Below are 25,972 nucleotides of genomic sequence, written 5' to 3'. Positions count from 1 at the left end.
GTGCCAGAACAGGGAGGTCCTGCCTGTAATAGGTAATGCTACTTATCCCCCACCTAACATATATGTATAAAGAATACTTGTTATTATTTATTGGGATTATACTATCAATTATATGTGAACGAGAACTGCTCTTGTGGATGTTGCTCTCCAAACTTAACACGGGCTCATTTTTTTTTAAATATTGAGGAAAGTGCAACTGACTATCTCTTACAGGAGCAGCTAAGAAACAAACACAGATTTAACTTTGTGAAATTTGATGCTCAAGCAGTAGCGTGGCAAGAGAAACTCACTGAAGTTAATGAAGAGAATTTGCAAGATGCTTGGCTTTGGATAAAAGAATTGGAGGTAAATTAGAGAGGAACATATAAAGGAACATGTATAATCTAAGTTACACTTACACCCCCTATTTGTATAATAATCTTTCTTTAAGTTAATTTGACTAGTAATGTGGCAAGTTTGCTGAGGAATTCTAAAAGGCATTTCTATGCAGTAGTTGTATAGAGTTTGTATTTGATTTTAGTGGAGCTGAGAGACAGAGTATTAGAAAAGTCTAACAGTTTTATATTGAATATTTATTATATAACATAAAAAGCATGTCCTTATGATACTAAAATTATTTAGTAATATGTATATATTTAAGTGATTTATTTGTGGAGTTCCTGGGGTGGGCAAAGTGAAGAAGCTGCATAAGGATTTTGAAGCTGTGAATTAAATATAAAGAGAATATCTTAATATATCTAGTAAATTGTAAGAAACTGTATATAGAGAGGAGGAGAAAACATTAACCTCTGAGTAAGGACTTACTGAATGTTTAGAATCAGAGAACAGATAGTTTTGTGCATTTGAAATTGAATTTTCTGGACTTCCTCCATTCCCTGCAAATAAATTACTGCTTTAGTAAAGCCACATATGTTTAACCATATCATGCAATATTGTACATACTTTGAAAAGGGATCTATTTGGCATAATTTCAGCCAGTCAGTGAGGAACATCCATTTTCTTTGTTTTTCAGTAGGGTTGGCTAAGTGATTGTCTTTAGGTTTGCCAGATACCTTCACAAAAAATCCCAAACACGATGGGGGGAAAAAATTGGTTGATCAAAAAAAAAAAAAAAAAAAGGTGGTGGTGGTGGTGGGGGAGAACCAGACTTGTTGAGCAAAAGAAAGAAAAAAAAGACACTGTGCCTTTTAATTCTTGCGTGTTCCCAGATGCGGCAGGGGGAAAATGGCCCCGCCGGCCTTCCGTCTAAGAGAAGGTATTTACATGTCCGGTATTTTCTGGATTTTTTTTTAACCGGACAGAAGACGTGATTTTCAGACTCTTGGGGTGTAAACCGGACACCTGGCAACCCTGGTTGTCTTTATGAATTTCCTGTCATGCACTCAGCTCTATCTCTTTTTGTTCTTGTTCTATTCCCTGTACTTTTCAAACTATTGCCAAGCATGACATCTGTGGTTGACCTTCAGTGCTCTTAAAACAAGATGCATATTAAGGATGTTAACGACTAGTTGACCATCCAATAAGCTTTTGCTTTTGCTTATCGGATAGTCAGTCGACTATTTGACTAGTAGATTTTCTCTCCCCCCCCTTGCTGTCTCTATCAGATAGAGGCAGTGGGGAGCGGGGAACGGGTACTTCAAAGGGGCAGTGCTGCATAGCTGAGCCCAGACTCAGCTGTGAAGCACTGCCCCTTTGAAATGCAGAGGTGGCATTCAAAAGGTAGCACCTCACAGCTGATCCCTGGGTTCTAGGGAAATGCTGCGGGGAGCCCGGGATCAGCTGACAATCCCCAGGTGACCCTGGTTCTGTGTGGCTTTTCAAATCCGCAATGCAGCATAGAGCCTAAGGACTCCTGTACATTTCAAAGCTGGCACACCGCGTGCAGCCTAGAGTCCTCGAGTATTCCACTTTCTGCCTTCTAGCGGGGACTCTTGTACATTTCAAAGGAGGAATGCAGAAGTGCCCATTGACAAGTCAAGTAGTCGATGGAAATTCCATGAACTACTCGACTAGTCACTTAACCACTATTTAACATCCTTAGTGCATATAAGTCTGGGATCAGAAGGTGGCTTTAAAAAGAAAGTAAAGGAGAGCAGCAAACGACTAGGATTCATTGTCGGAACATCCTTTGCAAAGCCCCTTCCTTTCACTAAGGGCATTGCTCTGTAGTCACTAAAATGGAGCACCCAGAGGGACACTCTTTGAAGAAGAGGAGGAGGAGGAAGAGGAGGAGTTACTTACCTTGTACAGTAACTGAGATTTTAATATGGATATTCCTGTGGGTGCTCCACTGTTCATCCTCTTCCCTTCTGATTTTGAGTTCAAAGATTTATGCTGTGGTGGATAAGGAGTGGAGGGTAGTTTGGTTGCACTGTGCTATGTAGCATCCAGGAGTAGTGCAAAACAGGAAGAGATCATGTGTGGCCCAAATGTGTCCTACTATTGAAAGTCAACGATTTTCAGCCAGAATGGAGAACCCATAGAGACACCCATTTTGAAGAACCACAGTTACTGTACACGGTGAGTAACTCTCTTGTCAGCCCTTTGATTCCAAAGTTACACTTGTTTGCACAGACATGGAATACTGAATTAGTGCAAATTATACTATTTTACCATGTACATCAACTTTTTTGAACAGCTGACACACAACACGTAATTTATCTCATCTCACTGCCTTATTGTAGTACCTGTAGTTGCTAGAAAAAAGCTCATGGTCTGTTTTAGCAGCTTAGCAATATTTTGTGTATTTCTCTCTCTCATATTTTGGTTTTTAGGTTGGAAGTTCCACAAATACACTCAAAGCACTTCAAATTGCTCTTGCTGATAGTGACACTCAAGCCATTTATCTTCTTACTGATGGGAGACCTGATCAGGTATTTGTGAAACAAGAAAATAGAAATGGAATGACAACCCCCTCATCCATGGGATGGTTTGGCATGACTGCTCAGGGCTCCCTGCTTTGGGGGTCCCGTAGGGCCCAAGAAGGCCTGGGGCATGCCCCCGCAGTTGCCAGCAGGAGCCACGGGAAGCGGAGTGACTAGTAGCCTTCTTTGCCTGGGCTGAGCTGGGCTTGGGGAAGTAGAATTGACTTGGTTGGAGCCGGGTCACTCCGCTTCCTGTCACTGCGGTGAGCGTGGACAGTGACCTCTTCTTCTGGCACCAGGCCCCCTAGTAATTTCCAGAGTCGCATTGCTTGGGGAAGGGATGGAGTGGGGGTAGGGCAGGGCCAGAGCAGGAGTGGGAAGAGGAAGGCTGGGGACAGAGCTTGGATGGGACTTAGGGAAAGGGTGGAGTGCAGGAGGGGTGAGGGCTGAGCAGGGATGGGAAGAAGTAGGGCAGGACCTAGGGTGGAGGCGGGTTGTCCTGCACCCTGCATTCTTGAGATGGCCCTGGCTGGAGTTGTGTGATGATGTGGTGGTAGTAGCAGAATGCCAAAGCACTGCTTTAGGGATGAAAAAAATATCCAGGAGACTCAGTCATTTGAAGTTGTCTGTTGCAAAGTTGATTAATTTTAGCTCTAAACTAGTGATAATGGGGATTATGGATTTATATCCTGAACTCTTTAACAGCAACTCTGTTTTATCTGATGTATGGCACCTAATATAATTCTGTAGGAAGCTTTTTTAATCAACTGGTGGCTGCCTAAAAAGCTGATGGGATATTTTAAAATCAAAGATTAAATAGTGAAACTTGTATATATTGTAATATTCATAGAAAAAGTCTCATGAATTAAGAAATGGAGAAAAATTGAAAATCTAATATATTTGGATTTTAAGACCCTCTCCCCCTTGCAGCATTACAACTGGAACCTTGCAATCTTGTTCTCTGCATGAGAATCAGAAAGTGATAATGACTAGTGAGAGGATAATAAGATGCTCCTTCAGCTACAACACTTCCTCCCATTCCCAAGTAACACATACAAAGTAGGCAATACAAATGGCACCTTAGAGACCAACAAAAATATATACGTTACACAAGGCATTTTGGGAGCATGTCCTGTACGTTATCTCTTTGCTTCACAGCCCTCCTGGGGCTTGTGGCTTGTTTGCGCTATTTGGAACTGCCAGTTCTTGCTGTGCACTCCAACATCTGCTGTGAGAAATCATGGATCCCAGACTTCTCTCCTATGCTGTGATCACTATGACTGGGAGAGCATTCATTGCAGCAGAGCTACTTTTGAATTTAGTCTGAGGAAGAAGACTCGGATGCAGATGACAGTGTGAGTGGCAGGGACAGAAGTGAAGTGACATTGCATTGGGCCGTCACAGAGCAGCTGTGCACAGTAAAGCATTGATTTTGAGCTACAGAAACCAACACTGAGTAGTGGGACTGCATTGTCATGCAGGTGTGGGATAAAGAGCAGTGGCTATAGAGCTTTAGCATGTGTAAAGCAATCTTCCTGGAGCTGTATGCTGAGCTGGCCCCTGAACTGCAACACAAGGACACCTGAATGACAGCGGCTCTCTCTAGAGAAATGTGTAGCCCTTGGTTTGTGGAAGCTGGCGACTCCTGACTGCTACCGTTCAGTTGCAGATCTGGAGTGGCGAAGTTGACCGTTGGGGGCAGCACTTATATAAGTGTGCAGGGCAATAAATTGCATTTTGTTGTGTAGGACTGTGTTTCTGGGAAATGTGGATGACCTAGTGTCCGTTTTAGCAGAAATGGTCTTTTCAAACTGTAATGGGGCAAATGATGGCACACACATTCCCATTGTAGCGCCACCCACCTGGCCACAGAATAAATCAATCAGATTACTTCTTGATTGTACTTCAGGTGTTTATGGATGATCATCATGAGTAGTGGGAGAAAGCCCAGCTAGGAAAGGCAAGCCTGAGACCCTGCCCCTTCTGCAACCTCCCCCACTGTGGAGTCAAGCCTGGCCTTGCCCCAGTTGGTGGAACCTATCAGTGCGGGGAGCATATTTGCCTTCTCAAGGTCTGGTCTGGAAAAATAACCATTAACAGGAATAGAGTGACTGTTCTATTCCTAATAAAGATTGAAACATTTCACTAATGTGCACTTCTCTGAATACAACCTGTCACTTTCCCTGTTACCCTAGAGGCAAATGCAGATCTCTCCAGACATTCTGAAAATGGTGAGTTTTAAAGGTGAGGAGGGAGGAAAGGAGGAAGGCTGGGCATAAGCAAGTGTGGTCCTCTCTTGTGCAGCAAGCATACATGGAGACAATTTTAATAATCCCCCATTTGTCCATAGGCTGCCATTACTCTGACTGACCTCTCCCTACTGAGGGCTTGTCTAGACTATGCTGAAGTTTCAAAAAAGAATATGCAAATTCAGTAGGAATTTGCATATCTTCCGATCTCACTTTCAAAAGCAGAGCTTTCCAAAGTGAAAGTAGTCGGGACGTGGGTTTTTTGGCAACCTCCCTCCCCCCCCCCCCGTTTTTTGAAAAGCCACTCTTCCTCAAAAAATGAGGTTTATGCGGATTTTTGAAAAAGGGAAGGTTTGCCGAACCCCCCCCACGTCCCGACTACTTTCACTTTCGAAAGCTCTGCGGGAATTTGCATATCCTGCTTGTGGATGGGAGCGGGGGGGGCATCCCACTCTTTATGCAGTTCAATTCTGTGCCACCTTGGTACCGGCAGCACAAAGTGAGGAATGGTTTGGAAGAATGTTGTAACCTGGGAGGAAAGGGGGAAACTGCAGCCCTGCCATGGAATCTCCATGAGAAAATTAATAAAGTACACCAGGAAAAGCTTCAACGCCATCTTCCTACAAGATTCTATTGATATCTCTTTGTGCATCAAAGCCCTGCTTGGACATAATGCTGAGCCAGGCCGGACTTAGCCAGCTCACAAAAACAAAGCCACTGGTCAACCCTTGCATCCGCCTTCCCCACTGCAATAGGGTAACTTACCCTGCTTCCCTTGCCTTGTGTCATGCTCCATGTCCAGCTGTTGCTGAGAATCAATATGGGCCTCAGGATTTGAGAACGGTTCCTGGTTGCCTTCTGCATGGGGTAACTCCTGGGTGAGCCCCTCATCCTTGTCTGCCTCTACCTCTTCATGAAGAGCTTCTTCCTCTGGATTAAGTCTGTTTCTGCTGACTCTGTGTCATGGGAAGTATCCACAGAGTCCTTGCATGTGGATGTGGGGTCCCCACCCAGAATTGCATCCAGTTCTTTATAAAAGCAGCATGTCTTGGGTGTGGCACCAGACCAGCAGTGCCTCCTTCATTTTATGGTACAGTTGCTGGAGTTCATTTATCTTGGCTTGGTTCTGCATTGCAGAGTATCTTGGTCATACTCTACTCACGTAGGGGCTCAAGAAATGTGACCATGTGTGTCCCAGGTCCTATGAGTCACTCACAATTGTGATTGCGCCAATTCTTCACCCCACAAACTAAGCTCCAAGCAGGAGAGCGTCTTGAGTAATCGCTACCCCTGGGTCCCTGAGAAGATGCCATAAGGAGCATTCCACAAGGAACCAGCCAGCAGAAAATGGATTTTAAAGTTCTCTGGGCTTGCAAGGAGGAGGGGCACATTTCTTTTACATGGCTGTAAAGCAGCAGAGTTCAAAGTGCAGGCCAGAGCAGCTAATTGGGCATTGTGGGTAGTATCCTGGAGTTCAATATACTTTAAAAAAGCCTCCTGTAGTACACACTGCATAATTTCACGGAGGTAGAAGTTTTTTGTTGCTGAAACCTGGTATTTTTCATGACTTGTTGCGTTACAATGTGAATGCTCTCTGGGTTTTGTCACCAAAAGGGGTTTTTGGCAACAAAACTTGCCAGTGTACACAAGCCTACCATGTTTGAGAGACAGATTGGGTGAGCATGTGTGACAGTGTGTGAGATCGTATGTGGTACAGTGTGTGACATAGCGATTCTGTGTGTGAGGCACAGTGTGTGACACAGAGATTGTGCATTGGCTGCTGCTGGATATGTTTCTGAGAGACACCATAAATGATCACTAAGGGTATGTCTACACTACCCCCCTAGTTCGAACTGGGGGGGTAATGTAGTCATACGGAGTTGCAAATGAAGCCCGGGATTTGAATTTCCCAGGCTTCATTTGCATGAAGCCGTCCGGCGCCATTTTTAAATGCCGGCTAGTTTGGACTCCGTGCCGTGCGGCTACACATGCGGCACGGACTAGCTAGTTTGGATTAGGCTTCCTAATCCGAACTAGCTGTACACCTCGTTCCACGAGGTGTTCCATGAGGCATACAGCTAGTTCGGATAGGAGTCCGAACTAGCTGGCATTTAAAAATGGCGCCGGCAGGCTTCATGCAAATGAAGCCTGGGAAATTCAAATCCCGGGCTTCATTTGCAACTCCGTATGACTACATTATCCCCCCCTAGTTCGAACTAGGGGGTAGTGTAGACATACCCTTAGACTCTTACTGAAAGCTCTCGTGCTCTGTTCCTGAGCCCGGCAGAGATGGGATACATGACGCTTTTGGGGTGGGGTGGGGACACAGCCTGTATGTGTGTGAGAGACAGACAGAGAAAAAGAGACTTTGTGAGCTGTCTGCTGGAGAAATCTCAGAAACAGTGCACTGCCTCTTAAAGAAAGGCACTCACCACAGAGTAGACCTCAGATCACAGCTGCTCCGAGTCTTCCTCCGTGCCGTTTCTCTGATTCCTGCTCTGTGAAGATGAGGTATAAGCAGAGGGAACACACTGACATCAGCTCTTCCTTTCCATTCTCTCCTTTCCAGTCTGCACAACTAGCAGGAGGGTCCTGGGAGCAGCTGCAGGATGGAGCAATGTAGGGGACAAGGCACCTAAGCACTGCTGCTAGCTGTATGAGCCCTGTGAATCACATGCCACCCCGCTGAATCTCTTCTGTGAGAGACAGGCAGATAGAAATGTGAAAAAGGCTGGATCCAGCCCATGGACCATATTTTGCCCACCCTGTTCTGGAATAGCTTTACACTCTTGATTTATATAAGTGGAAATGAGATTTTTAAAATGTGCCAGTATGTTTATAGCAGATGAAGTTGTGTTATTTTAGCAAAAAATGGCTTGAGGTTTGAGAAGATATAATGCAGCAAACAAAACTGAAAGGAAAGCAATTCTTGTTCAGCTACAGGTGCTAAATTTGACAAAATTGAAATGTTAAGTTATAGTACAGTGCGAAAACTGGTCCATATGCTGATTAGGGCATTTTAAAAATTCATTTACTGTACCAAGAAAAATTCAACTCTGTTGTAACATCTGGCATCCAGGAAAGTTTAGGTGTTACTTAAATTAAAAGATGTGTTGAATGATACCTGAAGTGAGTTGCTTAATCTCACATGATAAATCAGTGCTTTAGGTAGTGTTATAAACCGGGATACTCTTAGATATCGAGGAAAATGTTCAAATATTTTTTTGTGCCTTTTACAGAAGGGATTGGTGCTACAAGTAGTGCAATAGCTAATGGAATTCTGTGCAGTGTTTTATTTAATAGTTGTTTATCTGCAGCATATTTAACACTATTTTCTTTTACTTTCTTTCTCTTTTCTTTTTCTTGTTGTTTTTCTTTTTCAGCCACCAAAAACAATTCTGGCCCAAATCCTACTTCATCAAAAAATTCCTATTCATACCATATCTTTCAACTGTGATGATACAGAGGCTAATAAATTTTTGAATGAACTGTCAACTGAAACAGGGGGACGATTTCATTACTATAATATTTACATGACAGATCCTGATGCTCCAGAACCTACTGTGGTAAGTATTTCAAGCTGAATTTTGGAATATTAATCTTTATGGAGTGTAAGGGGCAACAGAGCTTGAATATATGCAACTTGATAAGTATGTGGTTTAGAGTATGTCTACACTACAGGTTATTTCAGAAAAAGCTATTCCGGAAGGTATCTTCTGGAATAGCTTATTTTGAAATAGAGTGCCCACACTACAGGGAAGCCTCAAAATTAGTCCGAGGCAGGCTCCCCTAATGTGGACACGCTATCTCGATTTAGAGCCCCAGGAGGCACTGGGGAGGAATAACTTGGAATAGCCCTGGTGAGAAGCTATTTCAACATAGCAGCAGCAGAGCATTCACGCCCACCACGTTCTTCCGAAAAAGCTTTTTCAGAAGAGGCATTATTCCTCATGGAATAAGGTTTACTAACATCAGAAAAAGCTGTCCGTTATTTAGATTTTCTTTCGAAATAACGCAATGGCTGTGTGGACACTAGTATTGTTTTTCCAGAATATTGTGTGCAGTGTAGTAGACGCATCCTTAAAAAAGAGGCTAATAATCTAATCACGGTCAAGCTAAAGTGATCTTGAAGCACCAGACCTGCCATTGCATAGTGCTAGAATTTTATTAAATCTAAATTGCAACTATCATTTAATATACATATTTATATGATTATTGGTAGTTTAAATACTTATGGAGGTAAATTCTGCTCTGGAAAAAGCTGGTGTGATTTCTGGTGTCTCAGATGGGAGTTATGCTTACTCCTGAACTGAAATTGATCTATGATTTTTACCCCAACAGTAAATGTCTTGTTAATTAATACAAATATCTATAGCTAAAGAGAGTTTCACACCTTTGACACACATTTATCACTGAGGGGTGGAAATAAAACTAGATCCGTAACCAGTACATTTACAAAAACAGCACTGGCCTACCAAGTGTAACTAACAAGCTCAGACTAAAAATCCCCAGTAGTAAATTTCTTCATGGACTTTCAGAAATAATTATAGTTTTAAAAAAATCAACCAATTAATTACTTCTCTAAATGCAAGGAAAAATGGAATAAAAACGTGCATAAATAGGAACAAGAGTAGTATGAAATTTTGTACATCACAGACAGTAATTCAGAGAAGCAAGACTAGAAATAATGCAATATAAAATATTCCATAGGATGTATTAGATGTCCTTACAGCTCAGTCACTGTGGTTTATGTGAATCTAGTAGGTACTGTAAAGGTGGGAAGGATGAAGCTTGTATAATCTGTGCTCATACATTAATAGGGCAGTACTAGAGCCATCTTCAGAATTCACTCTCCATCCCATCTTTGGTCTAAAATCTGTTCACCTTTCAGGCATGCTTTGGGATCTACCTCTTTATCACAAGTTTGGAAAGGCAGGGACATGATAAAGATGGGTGAGATTTTTTGGGTGTGCAGAGTATTAGTTTGGTTTCATGTTAATCTCTTGGGCTATGTCTACACTCATGGCTTCTTGCGCAAGTACGATTGTTCTTGTGCATGAATCTGCAGAGTGTCCACACTGCCCGCCCACTCTTGTGCAAGGAAATTTACAGTACGGCGTGGTAAGAGAGGACTCCTTGTGCAAGAGTTATGCTCTTTTTTATCAGGTGTAAGCCCTCTTGTGCAGGAGCTCTTGCACAAGAGGGCAGTGTGGACGCTCAGCAGGGATTTCTTGCGCAAGAAAGGCCTATGGCTAAAATGGCCATCAGAGCTTTCTTGTGCAGAGAGAGTCCACGCTGCCATGGGAGCTCTTGTGCAAAAGCACAGCTCACACATGGCAGTGTGGATGTTCTTGCGCAAGAAGCCGCCAGTGTAGACACTTGCACCCTCTTTTGAGAGAGGGATGCAAATGAAGACATTCAAAATTGCAAATGAAGCCGGGATTTAAATATCCTGCGCTTCTTTTGCATATTTGCATTATGGCGTTATTTCGAAATAGCGCTATTTCAAAATAACAGATGCTGTTAAGACGCGGTTATTTCGAGAGAAAACCCTTCTCTTGAAATAACCCTTATTCCTCATACAATGAGGTTTACCAGTTATTTTGAGAGAAGGGTTTTCTCTCAAAATAACCACATCTTAACAGCATCTATTTCAAAATAGCGCTATTTCAAAATAGTGCCATAATGTGAATATGGAAATGAAGCGCAGGATATTTAAATCCTGGCTTCATTTGCAATTTCGAATGTCTTCATTTGCATCCCTCTCCTGAAAGAGGGTGCAAGTGTAGACATACCCTTGTAGTTTATGTACTTATATTCCTGGCTTTAAAGTTGAAGAAAACTCCTGGTTCTATTTATTATTTTACTGTACAGGTTGAACCTCTCTAGTCCAGAATTTTTTGCATTATTGTTGGTCTGGAATGATTTTAGTTAGCTGTTTGTCCCCTTTTCATCGGTGTGGCCAAGTTTCCTGCAGTCCCATAAAGTTTGTTAACAGCTACCAGTCCTAGCTTTCAGTGTTCTGTGCTGTTATTTATCTCTAATTTATCCCTAAGTGTCTTCTAACAGCCCAGTAAGTAGTGAAGTGTTGGTAATGCTGCTAGACAATATTGGCTTCCCATGATTCAGAAAATTCTCTGGTTTGGAACCGGTCAGGTCACAAGGGTGCTGGACTAGAGAGGTTAAACCTGCACATTAAATTAAATCAATGGTACCTTCAAGCTCAGTCTGAGTGCTTTTGCCCCCATTGACATTAGTTATAAATAGGAACAGTAATCAGTATTAAGGACTGTCTAAGAATACTAATGGCTAGTTAAGAGAATATATGCATAATATAACCATTTAAAAAAATGGCTATCAGTAGAGCTGATGCAAAATGTTTCTAGAGAAACAGAACAATGTATAATTACTGCAATCAGTAAATGATGGGCATAGCAAGCACTATTCTTCAGTAACTGCTTAGGATAAAGTCTCCACTGCTTTTTCCCTGATGTAATTACTTACCCCTGTGCAAAGTAAGTATAAAATGCTACCATTTTGCACTGGTAATGTTTTACATCCAGTGTCCACACATTTGCACAGGTGAGATTATTATGACACATTGTGTAATTAGGCCCTGTCAAGAGTGCAGAAGGAAGAGGTCAGCAACGGACCTTAAAAATACCTTGACTCTATTGGCTTCTGCTTAAAAATACCCCAAGATTGCAGATTACCTGATTTTGGGAGGTAGGCTGACACTACCTACGTGAAGAAAAACCCTTTTTTCTTAAACCCAGGAAGAGTCACTTGGGAACTTCTTCCAGAGGGGTACCCTACACTCTTTTACCACAAAAGAGCTTGGGGGAAAAAAAGAAAACAAACTTTAATCTCTTAGGCTACGTCTACACTGGCCCCTCTTCCGGAAGGGGCATGTAAATTTCACGAGTCGTAGGGAAATCCGCGGGGGATTTAAATATCCCCCGCGGCATTTAAATAAAAATGTCCGCCGCTTTTTTCCGGCTTTTAAAAAAGCCGGAAAAGAGCGTCTAGACTGGCCCCGATCCTCCGGAAAAAGTGCCCTTTTCCGGAGGCTCTTATTCTTATCTTCAAAGTAAGAATAAGAGCCTCCGGAAAAGGGCACTTTTTCCGGAGGATCGGGGCCAGTCTAGTCGCTCTTTTCCGGCTTTTTTAAAAGCCGGAAAAAAGCGGCGGACATTTTTATTTAAATGCCGCGGGGGATATTTAAATCCCCCGCGGATTTCCCTACGACGACTCGTGAAATTTACATGCCCCTTCCGGAAGAGGGGCCAGTGTAGACGTAGCCTTATAGTTCACCTCTCAGTTTAGGCATGTATACACAGACCTCCTATTACTTTCCAGGACATAAGAATCAGTTCATAGTCTTAAAAAGGTGATTTTATTAACAAAGTAAAAAGATATACTTGGTAAAGCATACTTGGATGCTAGGTGTTATAGAGCAACTTAGGAAAACAGATTAAAGCACAGAGAATTTCTTCTCTGGCATTCAGCTTTAGTTGCAGTGTAAGTGGGGGGGAAGTACATCGACTCAGTACAGAGGAGTTTAACCAAACAACAAAACAAAGAAAATAATCTGATCGCATCTAATTAAACATTCCCTATCTACTCACATATCTGTATTTTCAAGGTCCAGTACAATTTTAGGTAGAGATTCCTTTTCTAGTCATGTATCAGAGGGGTAGCCGTGTTAGTCTGAATCTGCAAAAGCGGCGAGGAGTCCTGTGGCACCTTATAGACTAACTGAAGTGTAGGAGCATAGGCTTTCGTGGGCAAAGACCCACTTCGTCAGATGCATGTCATGCATCTGACGAAGTGGGTCTTTGCCCACGAAAGCCTATGCTCCTACACTTCAGTTAGTCTATAAGGTGCCACAGGACTCCTCGCCGCTTTTTCTAGTCATGGTATCCCTGCTTGGTTCGATTAATCTTTTCCCCCCAGCTCCTGGTTTTAACTCCCACAAAAGAGAGAACAGCAGGCAGATTTCCTTTCAATTCAAATCTCAACACTTTCTTCTCATTGGTTTTCCTGGCCTGCTGCCAACGCTTTCTAGGTTTACCCTTTTAGGGTACGTCTAGACTACATGCCTCTGGTGACAGAGGCATGTAGATTAGGGTACCGGACATAGTAAAATGAAGCAGCGATTTAAATAATCGCCGCTTCATTTAAATTTACATGGCTGCTGCGCTGAGCCGACAAACAGCTGATCAGCTGTTTGTCGGCTCAGCGCGATAGTCTGGATGCGCGGGTGTCGACATCAAAGGTATTTGTCGACCACCCAGGTATGCCTCCTGGGATGAGGTTTACCTGGGTGGTCGACAAATACCTTTGATGTCGGCAGGGGAGAGTCCAGACTATTGCGCTGAGCTGACAAATAGCTGATCAGCTGTTTGTCGTCTCAGTGCGGCAGCCATGTAAATTTAAATGAAGCAGCGATTATTTAAATCGCCGTTTCATTTTACTATGTCCGATACCCTAATCTACATGCCTCTGTCGCCAGAGGCATGTAGTCTAGACGTACCCTTGGTTACTGAATGCTGGAATGTTTAGAAAAGGGCAGCACTCCTTCCATATATCACAGGCCCTTTATAAATTATGGTACTTGGAGCATTTCAGAAATATCACACATGAACCCAATGCTGAGATGCAGGTGAAAAGTGTCAAGATGGGTACGACCTGAGTCAATGAAGTACAAATTTTCTTCTATTTCTTGGACTTTTTTGTTACCTTGTAGATGCTGTATGTGTTTTCCTGACCTGTTTAATTCTGATACAACTCTTTATTTAAGTAAAATGCTTCTCCTTTGCTAAAAGATATTTCTGTGTGGGAACATGCCATCATCATTTTCCTCTCTCTTAATTTTATGCTAATGGGCAATCTATGTATGGTGAAGGACCAAAGAAAACTTTGTTTTAGAAATGAAGGAAACTTTTGAAAGAAAAAAAATCCAAATAATCCAAAATGCCATTCCTTTTTTCTGTGTGAATCTACACCCAAACTTATTTATTGGATTGTTTCTGTTAAGTGTAATTATAATAACACATTTAATTTTCATTTTGGCAGAGTGAAGATATATATCTTTTAAAAAAAGAAATTGAACAAGGGGAAAGAGATCTTGAGAAAGTGCAGGGCTTTCATACTGAATGCCTGAAGATGGACTGGAATAATGGAGAAAAAGATTGTGAAAATAAGTATGTACTCACATTGCCTTTATCCCTTGTAGTGCTCTATAAGTTACTCAGAATACTGTTAAATTTCTTGTCTTCTATTCCTTTTACAATTCTGACATTCTCCTTAACACATTTTCCTTTTGTAAAGAAATGTTGAAAAATCATTAATTAAAATACTATTGTTATAAGCTTTATGAAAACAAGTCTGGGAAAAAAAGAGATGTGGGGAATTGGAACAAATGGGTTATGAGCCAATGTGACAGCTGTAATATAAACCAGTTCAGATAATCTGAGCATTCTTCTGTCTCCTGCAGAGATTGCTTACTTGGAAAAAAACAGTTTGTCCCTTCAGTTTATGATCCCACATAACACGTGTGTACATTCATTCCATTTTGATCCTTGTTGTCTCTGTTCAGTTTCCCTCCTAAAATACCATTCAGCACCAATCAATAAGCACATTTGAAATCTATTTGTAAGGTGGCTCACTCTTCCCCCTTCCTCTCTTGAGAATTCAAGGCATATTCTGGCCTCAGTAAAGCATAGACTATTTACATGTTTTCAGAGGTTTTTTTTACATGAACCTTAGTAAAACTAAAATTGTTAACCTGTTTATGAAATCAAGACTGTAGTAAAATAATGTCAATCATTTTGTAATGTTACAGAGTATTGGAAATGTTGCATACATTTAAACTTAATGTTTGAAAAGCAGTTCCTTACAAATGCATTTTTACTCTTGAAGGTTATTTATTTGCTTGGTTTTTGTCTTTATCACTCATAAACAGGCAGCATAAGCAGACTCTTACGGCATCCTCTGTAACCACACACATTCAGGAGCCAAACACTTCTCCTACCATTAGGTCACACTGTGCCTCAGAAGAGCCATTACTGACTTCACACCAGCGTACAGTAGATGTATGGCAAACTCACTGTGACAGTCCAGTCAGAAGAAAGACAGCTCTGTATGCAGGTAACTATCTAAATTGAAGTGTGGCTATTATTCAATAAATTATCTTAAAACTCTAATTTATCTTCCCTCATTTTGTTAATCTTGGAAATTTACGTTAGACTAGTCAGTGTCCAGTTATTTGCACTTTTTGGCACAGTGCTGTGTTGGTTGGCTTTCACATGCTGCAAGGGAATTCCTAATTTAAGCTAGTTTGATTTAAATTTGAAAAATACAATGTAAGCAGTTAAGTAAATAGTAGAGATTAATCTCTCCCTCTTTAATGCAAATACAGTAAGTGAATCTTTGGTTGTAGGTGCTGTGAAGAGCTCACATGTATGTTATTAGTTACAGAATTTTTTTTAAAATAAATTTTGAGAAAGTACAGAGAACCAGTTAGAGCTTACATACTGTTATTACCTGTGAGGGCTTGTATAAGACAGCTCATTTTTAAGAACATGGAATGAAAACCAAAGAAATGTTATGTTTTCATGAATTGCAGGAAGCCATTTGATTTGTATATTAGTTGTCTTTTTATCTCTGTCTGAATAACTGCAGAGCAAACGAAGACTAGTCTGCTGAGGATCCTGGGTCAGCAAATGAGGTCCTGTGAAGAAAGACCAGATGAGAGGATATCTCCTGAAAGAAAGGGGTTTTTGCCCAGAAATAGTTTGAAATTTGATACTATTTATAAAGGCAAGTTATCACAACTGGGGGGATTCACGTTAATTATTATAATATGTTTAGATCTGGTAGTATAGCATTTGAGACAGAGATCAATTGTTGATAAGTTTTTAAACTGAAGTAAAAAGGGATTCTGACTAGGTTTTGCTGGCCTGGTCAAGGAAGCATTTTCAGCAGGATGGGTAAATATGCAATATTAAAATATGATGGATACTCATTGAACAATGAGTACTCATTGAACAATGCACATATCTGTAACTAGCATTCAGTTCAGCATCCTTTCTAAGGGAAAGAATGTTGTTGTTGTTGTTGTTGTTGTTTTTCAGGGCGGAGTCCCTCAAGATCTTTGTACATTATTTATCACTAGTCTCTTTGGTAGGGTCATTTTCCATGAAGGTAGGGTTGTTGATACAATTTTGTTGTTCAGGCAGGGGCTTTTTCACACTCCGAGGCAACAAAAGTTTAAGCAACAAAAGGGCCAGTATAGAAAAAGACCAATTTTATCACTTCAAAATTATTTTAATTTTCATTAAATTTATAACCTATAACTCAAGAAGAAAGATTCACCAAGCTTGTTCCTCAAATCAGGCCATAGAACAGGAGTGGGGAATCTAAGGTTTAGGGGCCAGATGCAGTCCCCGGCTTGCTGAAATCTGTCCCCCGAGATCAGGGCTCCTTCCTCCCCAGCACTGGCTAGTCCATGCTGCCACTCTAGCCCCCACTGTCCCAGTCTGACTGATTTTCTGTTGCTCAGTGGCCCCGACCCAAAAAAGGTTCCCCACCTCTGTTATAGAACATAGCAGTGTCAATGGCAGGATAGCCAGGATTACTAAATTAAGGTTAATCTGTATAAAAATCTCATTAAACTAAAATACAATACTCACATTTTTTTTTAACAATTAGCAGTTCTTAAATATGCACCCTCTTCAGGAAAATTCACGATTCAGATGTGCCTTCAGCAATCTTCAATTAAAGTATTCTTCAAAAGTGCTGGTCAATGAAGCTACTGTCCCATTTGGAGGTGGTTTTATTTTGTTGCTGAAAGTAAAAGCAGCCATACAGCACATCTTATAATATCTTGGCTGCAGCAGCCTAGTTGTGCTGTTGTAAAGAGTACAGTGTAGATACAGCATTAGTGCTATCTTCTTTTATATTTATTAGTTCTTGTGAAGCCTGGGTGGGAACTCTGTTAATAATGATCAAGAGCAACAATTGAAATCCAAGAAAGATTCATTCTCATGAATAAATTTAGTAGCTTAATAAACATTATTAAACGTCCTTAGGAGCACTTCCAATAGATTCAGATAGAGCTGTTGCTAATTACAATGTATTGCATATGTTTGTGAAAAGCTATTACCTGATGCCTTTGTAAGTTTGCCAATATTTTTCCACAGAGCTGAATACACAAAAGATGACAAAAAGAACATCTAAAGAGTATGTACATGCGTGTCACAGAAGTGATGGTGGTTTATATTTCTTTATTTTCAGTAACTGCTATATTACCAAATATGTTTCTGTCTGATATTACGTCTCACAATCTCTTATTTTTAGTTCTCTAGATACATCTTCAGCTCATTGGTTAAAGACTCATGGTTTGGTGGCTAGACGACTTACCATAATGGATGCCTTAGCTCCCACAGCTATTCCTCACAGCACAAAATACATCCCGGTTTTAGACAAACATGTTGTTTCTAAAGTATTTGATGAGGTAAAATCTTATGATCTTTAGGGGGAAACTTAACATTTATCATTAACAAAAGGGTTTTTTATCAGAGGGGTCTCTGTGTTAGTCTGTATCTGCAAAAACGAGGAGTCCTGTGGCATCTTAAAGACTTACAGATTTATCTGGACATGAGCTTTTGTGTGCAAAGACCTTTTGCCCACAAAAGCGAATGCCCACATAAATCTGTTAGTCTTTAAGGTACCAGAAGGGTTTTTATTATTCATCTAGATAAATATTGAAAAATTATGTCCTCAAGAGTCCACAGCAGAGTGTGTGTTATTCACAGTAAATGTACTGTGTATATTTGGAAATAATTATTCACAACAGATACTAAGACAATAAAATTATATTAATTAATTGTATTTCCTGCAGGGTGACAAGATAATAGAGCTTAATATTATTTTCATTTCTTTATATACAACTTGGTGACAGTGCATAGCCACATTGAAATTTGTTCATTGGCCATAGACATTTATGATATTGGTGAGATGATTGGAGCTCTGAATTATGGGCTCAGTTAATCAGCTAGTGAACTAATGAAGCTTTCCTGGATCACTGAGTTCTGAGGGCTACACATATTCTCAAGTACATTTAGAAAAACAAAGACTAGAATGATGGAGGCTTCTGTCTTGATAATTGCCTCTTGAGATATTCTGAGGGTTCATAATTTCCGCTGAATTATCTGTCATGAAATATGAAACTGTGCCCTCCTTAGAGGTCAATCCTTATTGTGCAGGGTTACTCTGAATGAATTCTTATATTGGTTTATTCTCTGAACGTACTGAAATTTTGCCACAGTTAATTCTAAATAATAAATGTTTTTCAAAAACAACATGGCAGTGGGAATGCTGAAGAGCATGAGCTTAAAGGGTATGTCTACACTGCATTCCTTCTTGGAGGGAGGAAAGAAAAACAGACGAATGAAATTGCAAATGAAGCGCGGATTTGAATTTCCCGTGCTTCATTTGCATTATCGCGTTATGACACTATTTTGAAATGGCGTTATTTTGAAAAAAGAAACGCAGTCTAAATGTGGTTATTTCAAAAGAAAACCCTTCTTTCGAAATAATCCTTAGAGGAGTAAGGGTTATTTTGAAAGAAGGGTTTTCTTTCAAAATAACCGCATCTAGACTGCGTTTCTTTTTTGAAATAGCGCCATTTAGAAATAGTGCCATAATGTGATAATGCAAAGGCCGCACTGGAAATTCAAATCCGCGCTTCATTTGCAATTTCGCTCATCTGCATTTGCCTTTCTCCCTGAAAGGAGGAATGCAATGTAGACCTATCCAAACTGAATAATGAGGAGGTGTAGAGGCTTTGTGAATTGGATATGATGTAGACCTGAGTAAAATATTCATAATGAAACATGAACTTACACATAATTGAAGATTTTTTTTAAAAAAAAAATCTGTTTTAAATGTCAACGTATGGCCTGAAATGATAAAGCCTGTATTATTGTAGGTCATGAATATGTATGTAAAGTAAGGAAAGAAATTAGAACTACTAATGAGTGGAATCAACAGAATTACCTTTATCAGCCCTGGAACCCATTCTCCTCTGGAAATCAACTTTGACAACACTTAAAGGAAAAGAGTGTGACTTTCTATAAATAGGGCCCTTCCAAATTCAAAGCCATGAAAAATACATCACAGACCATGACATCTGATCTGCCTGTGAATTTGGGCAGTTGTAGGGGAGAGTGAGTGCCAGCTGCTAGTCCTGGCTGGCTGGGGAGGGAAAGGTATTCATATTTTTCTTCAGTGGCTATTCCTGGGGCCGGGGCAGATTCACCTATAGGAGCTTCCATAGGCTGCAAGGAAGTTCTGTGGCTGCTGGTCAGAAGCCCAGCTCTGATGGCAGTGCAGCGGTAAGCGTGTCAATCCTGTCCATTAAATTGATCATTTTAAAAATCCTGTAGTTGTGAAGTTGATCAAAATGGACTGTGAATTTGGTAGGATTGCAGTTATAAAGCTTGTGAGGGAATTATGAGATTTCATTAAGAATCTGGGTTATTCCCGTGCTTTGAAAGGCTCCAGTCAGAATCATAAATAGAATACAAACTTTTTGTACGTTTCTCCTTAGATCTTGGTTTTGATGGGGTTAGAATCCTTCTTGGCTTTCTTGGAGGACAATATTCTTTTTATTTTCGTCCTCTACCAACATTAATGCACTAATATCAGATTTGTTGTTTTGGAAATAGAGAAGCAAGCAAAAAGTTTTCCATGGCAATTTTTTATTGACATCATGCTGCTATGTTCTTTTTGCCCCAGCAGTTTCACCTGAGCTATTTCAAAGAGATTAATTCTTTATTCAACTCATCAATGTCATAGCCAGAAAAAAATGTTCTGGCTGTTTAGCATAATGTATAGTCCCCCTCTGGTAGTTATGGAGGGGGACTTCATAGTTCTCTTTCATTAATAAAGAGAGCAAACTCTGATTTTTCTCCGTGTAAAACTTTTATACAGAATAAGATGGACTCATTTTGGGGTTTTATCGTATTTGGGGCTGTGCTTCTCAGTGCTGACAAGTTCCTGTAACTAAGCCCTCCCAGAGCTTAGCTATTAACAGTGTCTGCGTTGCTCTCCTGGGGCAGGCTGTTACCCTTAGTCTGTGCCTTTGCTGGGGGAGACCAGAGCATCACACAACAGGATAAGGTGGTGGGGCACCCCATAGGGCAGGTAGGCAGGCTCAGTGGTATGATCAGCCCATCACATGACAGTCTCAAGGGGATTTCTGTGATCCAACCATCACACCCTTATCAGGGTGTCTGGCTGTGCTCTTTTTTATGATGAAACATGCCTCTGTAACCCCTGTTATACACCTGGAGCCAATTTTTCAGGCATTTAGACCTAAAAATGTACATTATACCTTATGCAATTTTTCAAATTGCCTAAATAGTTGAGGAATTAAGTATCAGAGGGTATGTCTACACTACAAAGTTAGTTCGAACTAACGGATGTTAGTTCGAACTAACTTTAATAGGCGCTACACTAGCGCTCCGCTAGTTCGAATTTAATTCGAACTAGCGGAGCGCTTAGTTCGAACTAGGTAAACCTCATTTTACGAGGATTAAGCCTAGTTCGAACTAGCTAGTTCGAATTAAGGGCTGTGTAGACCCTTAATTCAAACTAGTGGGAGGCTAGCCCTCCCCAGGTTTCCCTGGTGGCCACTCTGGCCAACACCAGGGAAACTTGTCTGCCCCCCTCCCGGCCCCGGACCCCTTAAAGGGGCACGGTCTGGCTACGGTGCCCGTGCCAGGTGCAAGCCTTCCAGCACCCAGCCAGCAGACCCTGCACCTGGCACGGATCGAGCCAGCCACCCGATGCCCCCCAGCCCTCCCCCTCTTCCCGGGACCAGGCTGGCGGCTCCCGGGAGCTTGCCCGGGATCGCAAGAGGCGGGCACCCGCCTGGGCTAGTGCGGAGATCGTGGACTTCGTTCACGATCTCCGCACTAGGCACAGGAAAGTGGCCATCTAGGGCAGGAGAGCTGCCAGCCTGGCCACCCAGGAGCAGGTGTGCATGAAAATCAAGGGGGTCCACTGAGACCCCCGACCCTGAGCCCTGAGCTTACAATGGCCGTCCTGGGTCAGACCAAAGGTCCATCTAGCCCAGTAGCCTGTCTGCCGACAGCGGCCAACCCTAGGGACCCTGGAGGGGATGGACCGAAGACAGTGACCAAGCCATTTGTCTCGTGCCATCCCTCTTCAGCCTTCCACAAACCTTGGGCAGGGACACCACTCCTACCCGCTGGCTAATACCACTCCATGGACCCAACCTCCATGACTTGATCTCACTTCCCTTTAAACTCTGTTCCAGTTCTAGCCTTCACAGCCTCCTGCAGCAAGGAGTTCCACAGGTTGACTCTTTGCTTTGTGAAGAAGAACTTTCTGTTACTAGTTTGAAGCCTGCTACCCATTCCTTTCCTTTGGTGTCCTCTACTCCTTCTTTATGGGAACTAATGAAGAACTTTTCTGTATGCACCCTGTCCACCCAACTCCTGCTTTTAGAGACCTCTCTCCTGTCCCCCCTCCGTCTCCTCTTTTCTAAGCTGAGAAGTCCCAGTCTCTTTAGCCTCTCTTTATATGGGACCTGTTCCAAACCCCTGATCATTGTAGTTGCCCTCCCCTCTTTCAGCCTCTCTCTTCCCCTCTCCCACCTTCTTTTCCCAGTCTCCCCCAGTTTTGTTCAATAAAGACAGATTCCATTTTTGAACACAATTGTCCTTTATTTTGTACATCAAGAAAAGGGGCTAGGGAAGGGTAAGCGGAAGGAGGTGAGGGAGGAATGGGGTACGAGCCCCCGATGGGGAGGACTGGGCTGGCTCTGTGGGCCTCTGGGGGTGGAAGCTCTCCTGCAGCCCCCCAATTGCCCCCTCTCCCCAGATGGCAGCCTGCGGCAAGTGCAGCCGGGCTGATGGCCGAGTGGTATGATGTGCCCAGTGTGGGTACTCCGGGCACTCCAAGCCAGGACTGGTTTTCAAGCGGGGCACCCCTGAGAACTGTCTGTCCGGGGTGGGGGTCGGGTCCCTTTAAGCACAGCCCTCGGCTAGCCTGAGACAGCATCTCCACGCTCTAAGTCCTCCTCTGATGCCCTGCCGGCACTGCTTCCGGCCATCCTTAAGCCCGGTTCAGGGTCCACTTAATGTGGACATGCTAGTTCGAATTAGCAAAACGCTAATTCGAACTAGTTTTTAGTTCTAGACGTGTTAGTTCGAATTAGCTTAGTTCAATTCGAATTAGTAGTGTAGACATACCCTAACCTACTTTGATCTTTTGAAATCACAATAGGTACCTATCTGCATCTTTAGGAACCTAAATATCTTGGGAAATCAGCCCATAGAGTATAAAATATGACACACAAAATGTTTAAATGGTAAATTGCCCATTTGTATTTTGTGTAGAAATAGATGGCAATAAGCTGGTGTTTCTTACAGAAGTGTAATACAATGAGATATTAAAATAATATAATATATAATATCATTTTGTGGCTCTTGTTTGCATCCTTTCTGTGCTACCCTTTAACTATTAGATTAAGACTGGAGAGAGTACTGCTTCTTCCATTTAGAATTTAAATAGAGATTTAGCTGGCTTAATTTCCTTTGCCTCATAAGAATTCATTTGCAGGGTTCCAACATTTGTTTCCAGGGGTCACAGTAGCTCATAAGATATGTGTACAAGTAGTGCAAGAAAATTATGTCTTAATTCAGAAACAAATGTGATGTTTCATCCTCATTACCTTTGTTTGGTATCAGTCTCATGAGTCTCCAAACACTTGATCACTCACAATCAACTGCTTGCCTTGTATACCTAAGGTTGGGGTATTCCAGCATTCTGGTAGATAAAAGAATTAACACAATAAATGAAGTCTTTACCTTTTTTGTGTTGTAGGTGTTATCTCTGGCCCACATTAGCACTGACAAGAAGCGGATCACACTGATTAATCCGCAGGCAGTGAATCTTGATGCCTATAAAGAGAAGCTGGAACAAGCAATTAAATTCTATGAAAGGCAAGTTTGCTCTTTTTCTGGGCTGACACCATTTTTCATATGGTGAACTGAGTTTTTACATGTCTGACTGCCTCACTTGTGCTTTGCTCAGTAATCTATCTCCTCAAAGATTTATTTTAACATTCTGTGCATTTGAGCATCTTCTTCGAGTAGTGTCCTCGGGGGTGCTCCACTGTAGGTGTCAAGCTTGTCCCCGCGCCGCAAATAAGAGATCTTTCAGCAGTGGTCTGCCGGACCGCGCATACGCATCAGGCTTCTCGTGCCGTTTGTGCCGTTTCTTAGAGCGTGCCAGGCACGTCAAGCTCCCGCCAATTCCTCCTAACTGTTCTTCGGTCGCAGATGGAGTGAGCTCCTTCTCCTCAGATCCTGTCAGCCATTAAATTACTTGTTAGTTAGTTGGTCTCTTAATAATTCTTAGTTAAGTTTAACAGCAAGGTCAACAGTTTTACAATGTTTAAAAAACAAAACAAAAGAGTTTGTATAGATACGGATAGATAGAAAACAGGCAACCATGCTGGGATCGTCTGGTGTCAAAAAATGTGATGCCTGCAGGGAGTCCATGCCCGCGTCGGATGGGCACTCCCGGGCTGTGTCTACGCTGGGCCACTTATTCCGGAAAATCAGCCGCTTTTCCGGAATAAGCTGCAAGCTGTCTACACTGGCCCTTGAATTTCCGGAAAAGCAACGACGCTCTACTGTACAAAATCAGCCGCTATTCTGCTCCCGCTCGGGCATAAGTCCTTATTCCAATGTAGACAGCCCAGTAGTCTTTTCTGGAAAAAAAGCCCCGATCGCGAAAATGGCCATCGGGGCTCTTTTCCGGAAAAGCGCGTCTACATTGGCCACAGACGCTTTTCTGGAAAAAGGGCTTTTCCGGAAAAGCAGCCTGCCAATGTAGACGCTCCTTTTCCAGAAAAACTGAAAATGGAATAGTATTCCGTTTTAAGCAGTTCCGGAAATTCATGCCAGTGTAGACACAGCCCCGTTGTATATGATGTCTCGGGGAAGGGCATATTCCCCAGAAGTGCCTTGACTGCTCAAAATTGAAGGCACGAGCATGCAGAGACAGAGAGATGAGGGTCAGAATGCTTCTCTTCCACAAAGAACTGCATATGCCCACTATCATGATGACCGCAGAAGTGGGTTTTCCTCGGGATACTCTTCACCACCTAGATACTACTATGACTGCCACCAGGATAGCTCCTACTACGAATATCACCACCTGTCACACTACTCTATTTCCCCGCACTGTTCTGGGCATTGGTCTCCTTGCTGCCACAGATCAGACACCAGATGGAGCTGGATCAAATCTCCTCCACACCAGCCTAATCCCCCCCAAAACTGTGCCTAAACCATCACAGCTTTCTGAGCCTGAGGAAGATCAGCTCTTGGACCACGAGCAGCCACAGGAGCTTTCACCAACTGACCCATCCTTGTCTTCACCCAATGAGGCGGTAATCCCAGGGGACTCATCACCATCCAATGAGCTCCGTCAATTCCAGGACCTTTTTAAACGAATGGTGGACAGTCAGGAGGTCCAGCTCATTGAGATATAGCAATAGCAGCACTGACTTAAAAAATCTACAGCCATCCCAAAAGTCCAAAGTAGCCTTGTCGAGGGGCAAGGCAAATCTTAGAAGTGGTGGACTCCAGCCTCAGTACCAGCAACCAACAAGAAGGCTGATAAGAAATATTCCGTGCCTGCCCAGGGAATGGATTTCCTTTTCATGCACCCTCAATCCAACTCTCTCGTGGTTGATGCGGCGCAGCAGAGGGCCAAGAACCCACAATATAGGACCAATACTGGTGACAAAGACAGTAAAAAATTAGACCTTTTTGATAGAAAAGTATATTTAATGTAACTTTTTGATAGAAAAGTATATTTATATTTAGCTGAGGATGGCTAACTATGTGGCCTTCCTCATGAACCATAATTTTGATAATTACACGAAATTAACCACAATGACAACAGCACATTACATCTTCCACATCTCTGCGCATTACATCTTCTGGACGACAGCCACATCAATGGTAATGCACAGAGCTTCTTGGCTGCAATCTGTGGGAGTACCTAAGGAACTGCAGTTGAAGGTGGAGGACCTCCTCTTTGATAGACAGAATCCCTTTGTGGAGAAAATTGACGAGGTCCTTCATACCAGTAAGAACTTTAAGAATATTGAGTACGTACACAGCTTCGAACAGACGCAAGCACAACACTCCATACCAGATACGCAGACCCTTCCCTTACTCAGCCCCCCAATATAGGTCAACTGACCAGCACCGTCCTACATAGCATCTGCAAAAAGGATGCCCACAGAACTACAAGATGGCCAACCAGCAGAACAATCAGCAGCAAGTTTGACGCGTTGGTCAAGAGTCTGCAAGCCATCCCACTATCTGGTCATCTAAGTCAGTGGTCCCCAACCTTTCGTGGCTGCTGGCTGCCCAGGGGCGGGGCCGCTCATGTGCCGGGCGTTCGGGGTCAGGGCCACTCATGCGCCCTGAGCCTAGGGCCGTCACTGCGCATGTGCCGAGTGCCTGGGGTAGGAGCTGCCCCTGCGCCCGGGCCTGGAACCACGCATGTGCCGCGCGCCGGGGGCGGGGCCAGCCCAGATGTTTAGGTGGGCACACATAAATGCCATGGTGGGCGCCATGGCGCCCGCGGGCACTGCGTTGGGGACCACTGATCTAAGTGAAGACACTTGGTTATTCCATCACCGTGTAAAACCATTCCAAAGACGGTGGGCCACCATCACCTATCGATGGGTTCTTGAGTTAATAACATCAGGTTACTCAATACCCCTTCAATTCCTTCCCT

General features: G+C 42.6%; 1 protein-coding gene across 4 annotated transcripts in view; it reads left to right on the top strand.

Moving 5' to 3' along the window:
- The window catches only part of VWA3B (von Willebrand factor A domain containing 3B), a 110,670-nt gene that overhangs the window by 38,567 nt on the left and 46,131 nt on the right, over window positions 1-25,972 (top strand). For all 4 annotated transcript variants that reach the window (XM_075916526.2, XM_025178626.3, XM_006137418.5 and 1 more), the window contains 9 exons: window positions 214-345; window positions 2,775-2,873; window positions 8,497-8,679; window positions 14,192-14,319; window positions 15,081-15,265; window positions 15,800-15,937; window positions 17,320-17,359; window positions 17,477-17,633; window positions 23,036-23,154. In XM_075916526.2, coding sequence (XP_075772641.2) covers window positions 214-345; window positions 2,775-2,873; window positions 8,497-8,679; window positions 14,192-14,319; window positions 15,081-15,265; window positions 15,800-15,937; window positions 17,320-17,359; window positions 17,477-17,633; window positions 23,036-23,154 — 1,181 coding nt within the window. The remainder of the gene's footprint in view (window positions 1-213; window positions 346-2,774; window positions 2,874-8,496; window positions 8,680-14,191; window positions 14,320-15,080; window positions 15,266-15,799; window positions 15,938-17,319; window positions 17,360-17,476; window positions 17,634-23,035; window positions 23,155-25,972) is intronic.

The sequence above is a fragment of the Pelodiscus sinensis genome, chromosome 1 (genome assembly GCF_052426305.1).
Source record: "Pelodiscus sinensis isolate ZL-2025 chromosome 1, ASM5242630v1, whole genome shotgun sequence".
Classification (NCBI taxonomy): domain Eukaryota; kingdom Metazoa; phylum Chordata; order Testudines; family Trionychidae; genus Pelodiscus; species Pelodiscus sinensis.
The sequence above is the reverse complement of the archived record's forward strand: the minus strand, read 5'-3'. Positions and strand labels throughout refer to the sequence as shown.